At 40.3% G+C, this 9,123-nt stretch overlaps 1 protein-coding gene across 1 annotated transcript; it reads right to left on the reverse strand.

The window, feature by feature from the left end:
- Positions 1-2,403: 2,403 nt before the first annotated feature.
- Positions 2,404-4,619, reverse strand: LOC124271951 (failed axon connections homolog). The gene is made up of 4 exons (XM_046707121.1): positions 4,394-4,619; positions 3,548-3,744; positions 3,030-3,146; positions 2,404-2,611 (listed from the first exon to the last, which is right to left on the reverse strand). The coding sequence occupies exons 1-4, from the start codon at positions 4,543-4,545 to the stop codon at positions 2,517-2,519; spliced, it is 561 nt and encodes a 186-aa protein (XP_046563077.1). The 5' UTR covers positions 4,546-4,619; the 3' UTR covers positions 2,404-2,516.
- Positions 4,620-9,123: the final 4,504 nt, after the last annotated feature.

Genomic DNA, 9,123 nt, shown 5'->3' on the forward strand with positions numbered 1-9,123 from the left:
CATATCTGCTGTAACAGTGACGAACCACCTAGTGGCAGTGGCATGTCTGTGAGTACAGGAACCCTAACTTAGTGCAAAACTAACCCAGCCCTGCCAAAACCAGGCATGTCACTGAACCACTTCATTTGTGTGATTCCGTCCAACATGGGGTAGTTGCCCCTGATGTTGTTTGGGTGTACTCTGGATGCTATTTATTTATAGTGATGAGGTTGTGTGGGTGGAGATGCATTTTGCTATTTGTCTAGAGTTTGTTAGTTGTCACTTGCATGTTTCTGCAATCCAGCGATGTTGTTGAGTGTGACGTGAATATTGGGGAGAATTCTAGGGAGGTTGTTAGTTGTGACTTGCTTGTTACTGAACCTATTGAGCTCGTTGGGTGTGAGTTCCATGTTACTGATTTCTAGTGAGGTTGTTGGGCATGACCTACTTGTTACTTCTAGGAAGTTATTGGGTGTGGCATGCCACGTTGCTGAGGTCTAGTGAACTTGATGGACATGGCATGCACGTTGCTGAAGTCCAGAAAGTATTTAAAAAGGTGGGATATAGATGTTACTGACGACTATTTAGGCTGTTGGGTGTGACATGCATATTGCTGTGAGTGGAAGGAGGTTGCTGGGTTTGGCATGCCACGTTGCCGAAGTCTTGTGAAGGTTGTTGTGATACTGGCCTGCATTTTGCGGATGTCTAGTGTGTCGTAGGGTGGGATGGTAGATGATACTGAACACTGCTCATAATATTACATATGTCATATCACCACGACTTCCACAAATGGAATCAAGGCAGTCGTAGGATCGCGGACTTTGTGTAATTCTCTGATAAGTGTAAATTAGCTTTACGGCTCCCACGGCCGAAGGCAAATGATACACAGACTGGAAGTCGCGATAGCTGAGTGGATTAGGCGGCTGACTTTGTGTGTGTTGGCGATTGGGTCCTGACTCTGGAGTTGTGTGGGTTCAAATCCAAGAGTACAAGAAACTGTGATTTACTAAGAAAGTGTAATCCCAAATATAACATATGTTGCATTGATCGCTTACTTCAAATGGCATTATTGTAAGCATAATGTTGTGGGTGTATGACATTGCATGGCTGAAGTTAATGAGGTCTGATGAGGGAAGCATGTTGTTGAAGTCTAGTGAGAATTGGTTTGGTCTGACGTGGAGGTTTCTGAAGTCTAGTGAAGTGGCTTGGTCTGACGTGGAGGTTTCTGAAGTCTAGTCAGGTTTTTGGGTGTAGAGGTGCACATTAATAATGAAACCGAGAGGTTGTTAGGTGTGACATGCATGTTAATGAAACCCCTGGAGAGGTTATTGCTGGAACTATAGCGAGGTTGATGGGTGTAGCATGCACGTAGTGAGGTTCCTCGAACGCCACATGCATATTGGTATAATGTAGTCAATCTGTTGAAGACGTTTGAAAGTGTTCTTCTTCTGTTGTCACACGCACATGAGGTAGAACTCCATCAAAAGATGGCACCACTTTCATGTCAGCTTGTTGCACTGGATGTAGCATTTTGCTGTCATGTGGATATGTGTTCCGAATACCAACACCTGACGGGCCTGTTTCACAACCACAACATTGCAAAATATACTCGCACATACTGATTGCAGAGTACATGAAGATCAGACACCCGCGTGTTCTCTCAGCTGTTTACGGTAAGGCGCCATGTACTCTTCAACAAGAACTCACTCTTGACGCCATGGCTTACTGGAACAAAATATCACAGATCACTTAATTTATACAATCATATTCATCGTGATTATTCATAGTTCTTTATTAGCTCCTGGACACTGACACACATATGTATATTCCAAAAGGCAAAATTCTTCCATTCTTGAAGCGCCATGTTCTTAAAAGTTTGCTATGGATAAACATAGTTCATTATTGTCAAAACGTTCGTCCTTGAGAATATCAGCCCTGACCTTTAATCAAATTAGTAATTTCAGGTGTGGAGTAATTTATTCGATATCACGTATTTTATTTACATCTTTCTGGTAACATATTGGACACATTTCCCCATGTTGGGAATCAAACCCGGACCTCTCGGCATGGTGAGTCAACGCTTTAACCACGCTGCTACCGTGCCCTGAGGTTTCAGGTTGAATCTTGGATGATGATGAATGTCAGCGTCATGTCTCACACGTCTGGAAACAAATCATGCTTGTGTCTGAAATGCAAAGACCAAATAACTCGTTAGTGTTTTACAGGCAAATGAGAGGGACATCATTTTAATTGTATCTTTTCAAAAATGTTAAAGACTGCAACAGAGAAATCCCATTTGGCAAATAATCACCTTTACTCAAGAATAATGACGTCACATTATTCATCAGCAATAAACGTCATTTACATCAGTTTAGTGTGCGTTCTAGTTTGGTGTGGTATCTTCATGCATTTCTTATTTTGACCCTGACATCTTTGTTTAGAGGATTACAACGACGTTAGGATCATGCAACGTGGACCATCATTAACTTCCAGTTTAACAACTGACGTTCATCAGGACCATTTAATAAGTTCTCGTGTCATTTTGTTGCAGTTTTAGTGATGCAGTCCTCCCAGTCCGGCCAAAATACCACCTTCATTCGTTCGCAATACTCCACCAGATTTGTGAACTTTTCTGAAAGAAAGCCGAACGGGAGGATGATATTTCACACGTCTTTTCCTCTTGGTATGAACCACTTAGTTTAAAATGTTAGGACATAGCTTTTCCCTCCTTATGTTCATACATATTCATGCAAATCAAATTTGAGAATCTTTCTGAAAGAGAACTGTTGTACAGGATCTGAACTTACGTAAATGACGTTATCTTATGTTTACATGTCATGATGCATATTCTTATAATTCCGGGTTCAGCATGATATGATAACTGTTCAAGAAAATCCCAGACCATTTATCCCTTTAACCAAAACAAATTAATGATATATGCCTTTGTATAGAAATGAAAGGACCGGAAATATTGTTTGAACGGATTTTATGGCGTAGTCTAGGGGTTCTTCAAAGAATGCTTCAAAGATGAGATAACTCCTTTGGTCTACCGTTCAAGAGTTGTTCCCCTTTGCTTCCTGGACACTGCCAGTAAATCTGCGACAACTGTCCAAACAAAGCAGCATCTGTCTCGCATGGTTGATCGCCGAAAAAGAACTTCTTATCTCCTGAAAAATGTAATAAAGGAATATACATTTACCGTATCAACCAACCGATCGATCAATCGATCAATCAATCAATAAAAAACAATCAATTCATCAATCAATAAATCAATTAATTCATCATTCATTCAGTCATTCATTCAATCAATTACATCGCCAATGAATACAAAAAATAAATCAATCAATAAACAATTAACTCATCAATCAATCAAATCATCAAACAATCTCCATGGAATATCTATTTCGTTACACTAAAAATGATGATACAAAATAGACAACAATTTATAGCCCCACAGATGTCCTCAACTCTGAATGGCATCGTATGGAAGCACAAACACAAAGCAAATGTTGGCCAACACAAACTTATCTATGCTGAAGTCAAAGACAGCCCGCCTTGCATTCTTTACCTAGGTAGACTGACAGTGATCTCAAATCACCCTCCATAATATGCAGGATTTCTTCATGGGAGTGTCGTCCGATTCCTTGAGCTTTCATTTGGTTCCGATACGCGCGTATACCATACCAAATAAATAGTTTGTTGAACCTATTTCCGGACATAGTTGTCATAAACTCCGGATTTTCCATTCTAGCCATCCCCATACACCTGGAAAATAACCTCTCTCATCAACCATGCGGCAGTGATAATCATTTTGACTTCCTCCCTATGGCTGTGCGGGAGTACATCAGAGATGAGCAGTCATATAATCATGCCAATAATGGTTGTCACCCCCTTCAATTTTGTAATTGTGGAGGGTGTGGTGGGGTGAAGGTGTGTGGGTGTTGATGAGGAGTAGCGAGGGGGTGACAACCATTATTGGCATGAATATATATTATACCGATGTGGGGAATTAAACCCGGTCTTCTGCGTGACGAGCGAATGCTTTAAGCGCTAAGCTTCACCATCGCCCCATTTTTGCTTCCGCCCGGCCCTTAATGCCAAGGGAACCTACTAGAAGCGGATCCTGACAAAACTAAGAGATCGATGATCTAATAGTCTGGAGTCCCTGGGATAACTGTCAGGGTGAATGTTATTTGGTCACTGATTCATTACAAACGGCGCTTTCTCTGAATGGAGAAGCTCACATGTTTGGGGAACCAACACATTCTTTCAGACTTTCTGTTAAAATATGTGCTTTGTAAATCTATTTTCCACTCCAAATGTTAAGATTTACAAGGAAATCCCTGCACAAATATTCAGTATCTTCACAGAGAAGCTTCATGATGAATATAGCTCATAGAATGATATAACGCACCAGTACAGGTTCTCTTCCGCCATCTTCCTAAACGCATGCGCAATAGCTCGTTGTTCTTCTGTCAGGTGACTGTTTAGGTTAATGTTTAACTTCCGGTTCAGATACTCCACACAGAACTGGGAGTCCACTACAGCCTCTCCGTCGTATCTCATCCAGAGGATTTTGCCTTTGGACGACTGTGTCACGCTGAAGTCGTTCTGTAATGTGTCTTTGATGAGTGCGTGATGTTTTACGTGACTTTGAACAGTGTATCTGTCTTATGGGACGTCTTCAGTTTAGTAGGGTAGAAAGTCTGTTCTTAGGCCCCTATCTCGTCGCTGAAAACCAGGGAGGTTTTGTGCTGTGTTTTCGCTAAGGTTCATAATTCTTCATTCAAACAAACTACCCAAGGTTTCTGGTCTTCATCAGAAACTATTCACGCCGAATCTCGGATCCCTAGACAAGACTTGTCTAAACCGCTATGGATATTGAATAAAAAAAAAACCCAACCAAATCAATCAGTTTTTAAAGGCTTATTCGCAATGAAGTAAATCTCTTTTATTGAGGATATATATAATCATATAATCTCCTTTGATCTTCGTGCAACTATGTTGGCCGTTTTCTCTAGGTTCGGAGGCCATTCTCTGCATCGCGGTGGCCGTTTTCTCGATTTTTGGGGTCCATTTCCGCTGGGGTCCGTTTTCTCCGTAACCCGTTCATAACATTATGTTTTAACCATAGAATTTGTCTGAACATATTACTGTATAATGTAGCAGTGGTTTGGAATAGTCAGATGTAAAACCCTGGAATAGCATAGACCATAGTATGGAACATTCTGGGAGGCATTTAGCGATTGTGCGAAGATAATATTTTTACCGCAGATATCCAGCCTTGGCTTTTTACAAACTTGGCTAATGCAGTGATTAGAGGAACATTAGTTTTGCTGACTTCATGCCTATTATGACTTCTAGTGTGTTATATTAATCTCATTGCTTAAAATCCAAATCGTGTAGCTATAGGAATAAGAAACGTATATGTATATATAGGTTTTAGGAATCCGCGTATCTAACTATTACCATTTAACAATAATATTATGTGTGGCACCTCTTATGAACATGTCAAACAAACAGAGGGTTGGCTGCCCCTAACCTCACCACATCAATACCCCGCCCCAGCAGGCACATGCTCCATCCTCCTACAACGGACAATTCCCGTTCACTGTGAACAAAATAATTTCAGCCTATGTCATTGACAGTGAATTTCAGGAATTGTGTTACAGCAAACAGTCTTAAGCTTTCATTCATAACTTTAATTTATGTATTCGCGTCACTCACATCAGGGTTGGGTGTATTTAAATATATATTACTTATAGCTGCTTTACTATAAATACTCATTGTGTATTCTATTTTAGCCATTATGAGGAAAGTCTCCAGTTAAACAGCAAACGGGCACGGACTTGGCGCTCGGGGACCTCGGAATAGTTGGTAAAGAATCACTTTGGCTGCGGAGCTAAGAAAAGAAAACTCTATTAGCCAATGTAATGAGAAACGCAAAATATTTATTTGTTTCAAAGAAAGTTGTAAATGTATACTTGCTTATTCCCAAACTAGAACAGGCAGATGTTTAAACACAAAAATATAAATAACCAACTAAAGAACGGTGAAAGTTAACTCATATCCCAACCTCTCACGTTTCAGGTGAACTGAAAATACTGGTCACTGACACTGGCAGGCACTCGGAATCTCTCGGCTCATTCCGTTAGCTTCGTAATACCCCGAGAAGGTGTAGTGATACCCTATGATATCACTGTAATCCGTGTAACACGAGATACCACTGTTGAATATCCATACAACTTGTAAAAGAATTCTAAGGAATTGATCACGAGTGGAAGAAATTTATATTTTGATAATGAACAACACTTAAATAAGGGTTACGATTGCCGCTGAATCTTAATTTTGGAGCACCTTTAGAATACAGAACCACAGCTTCTCGTGGGGACGATCCCTGCCGTAGATCACGTGTCATTAAGACTCGCAACCAGTTTGTGAGAACCCGTCGCACGCGAACCCGCGACCTTCGGATTGTTAGCTCGACAGCTAACCGACTGAGCTAAGTCCACACTGTTGCACAATGTGCACATTTTTCGCGTCATTCCTGTGACGTCACGGAAATGAACGGAAAGAGTCGAACAGGTCACGGACAATTACGAAGGTTACGGGTAGACTTGGTGTCTCGTGATTTTAATCTACGGACAAACCCTAAACCCTAAACCCTCAGCCCTCACCCTAACCCTAACCCTAACCCTAACTCCTTGAAATAATCCTAATAAATAGAATGCATTGACCGAACCGACACAAACATGACTGACGTGTACAGTGTATTGCCCCTAACCCGAACCCTTGAAATAATACTAATAAATAGAATGCATTGACCGAACCGACACAAACATGACTGACGTGTCCAGTGTTGTGCCCTTAACCCGAACCCTTGAAATAATATTAATAAATAGAATGCATGGACCGAACCGGCACAAACATGACTAACGTGTACAGTGTAATACATTATTACCGCTTTGAAAAATAAAATACAAATAAAAAACTTGTTTATGTAATGGTGCAAATTACTGAATGAAAATAATAAATATGTATGTCAGTTCACATTGGTAAATCATTTAGACTTAATAGTTACTTAGAAACCGAAATATAAAATAAATTTACATAATTTAAATAATTACATTGACCAAAATTGCGAATAATCGAATATATATAATATAGACCGGTGTAACGCATTCTCGCTAAATTTTAAAAATACGAAATACAATAATACACAAAACATAACACCTCAGCACCCCGTAATACAAATAAATATGAGCATATTAGTGAAAAAAAGAAAAATTTCAAACTGGTGCTTGCAAAAATTTGCGCATCCGCCGGTATACAACTATTGGAAACTCTCGACATCGTTAGGCTTATGCAATGACATAGCTCGAGGAGATGAAACACCAGTGAGCGGAGCTTTTACGCACTCGCTGAGCTAGAAAACCGTGTTGCCATGGAGGCGACATAGGGCACTGTCTGCCGATGTGTCTGTGGGATTCAGGGAATGTCTTTATTCCAATGTCACGTCCTTACCAAATTCCTGCTCCAGAATGACATTTATTACTCGCCCTTGGAAGATACTGCAGTGTAATATTTTCACGGCATTATTACACTAGTGTATTACCGCTAGAGGTATGACGTCATATTAGAACAGTTATGACGTCACAATGCTAATATCTCTGTCACAGTGGTATTAGACCTTGCTTGACTCGCGGAAAGCTGAGAGTCATCACACTGTAGGCAGTTTCTAACAATATTTATTACTTACGAGGGCAGTCATATCGGGGTTAATATTTTTCATACGATGCCCTAGGGCAAAATATCACTTTGTCATGGTGACGTGAAGTCATGAACAAGGCTATAACGTCACGCTTCTTCTGTGACGTTGCGTTCTACATGTGGTGACGACGGGCAGCCAGCCTGTGTTTGAAAGTAGATTTGGGTTTATTTTCCTCAATTTAACGACTTCGGTAATGAACAGAATATTATATTCGTACCCATATCACACTATGTTGACGACACTCCTGCCTATATATCGGTATATCCCTCGCTCTCGCTCGGGAAATGCCAACATTTAGGCACTCGCGTGTTGTAAACATAGTATGACATGGGCACTCATATAATCTCCTCTATTTATGTTGGAGAGTAATAACAGAATACTAAACTGGCTTCCGTGAAATATCCTTTTTATCAAACTCGTGAAAGATTTAGTATAAAACTCACTTTCGCTCGTTTGATACCAAATTATTAACTCGTTTAATATTGACAATCCACGGAAGGTCGTTTAGTATCCTTTATGTATGTGATATTAGCCACCATGTTAAGATGATATTCAGATGACGAAAGCATGATTACATATAGGATAATCCCGAGGTGGTCGGCCACTGAAAACAACCTCACCCTTGCCGATCGCATGTGGAACAAGGTGACCCAGTCAGAACGACCTAGCATAATTAGGTCATTACTGTGTCATGTTCCCCACAAACACAAATACATAAGTAAGGCGACGCGCTGGTGTTGATGATAACTGAAGCAGGTTTACCTCCCCCCCCGAACGTTGGTCATTTAAAAGACAATTGTGTATTTGCCTTACCCCATGGCTGACTGACGCTAAACCGCCCGATGGTTTTATTAGGTGCGTGCCCCCTTTCTACAGGATCATATGCACTTAGCATTATCCTTCGTTTTCTTTCATATACAAGGGGAGATAACTCTTGCTCTTATCTCACATTCATTTATTGCGATTAAATCGTTTCAACATTTCCTTTTCAGTCTGATTTTCCTGCTTTTTTATTGAACGAGCATCATATTTTTGTGTGTTTTTTGGTTGTTGTTTTTTCGAAAACAAAAAGTGGTTGCAAGATGTTTTAATTCATATCATTAAACAGAAGATCCTGTCATTTCATCAAAATATCTGGATAGTGAATACATTTGTTTGCATGGTAAATATAAACATTTGCAGTAGGCCTACTTATATTTAGGATATATATAGTTCAACTTCAATTAATGTGTTGGGCGCAAAAAGACTTTACTTCTGGTCCAAGTCGCCTGGTGTCCCCCGCCGTGATGTTGCTGGAATATTGCTAAACGCTGCGTAAAATCAAACTCAGTCAGTCAGTCCAAGTCGCCCTGCAACTATAACACTACTACCAC

This window comes from Haliotis rubra, unplaced genomic scaffold (genome assembly GCF_003918875.1).
Source record: "Haliotis rubra isolate DU_JTF1 unplaced genomic scaffold, ASM391887v1 Scf1648, whole genome shotgun sequence".
In the NCBI taxonomy this organism is placed as follows: domain Eukaryota; kingdom Metazoa; phylum Mollusca; class Gastropoda; order Lepetellida; family Haliotidae; genus Haliotis; species Haliotis rubra.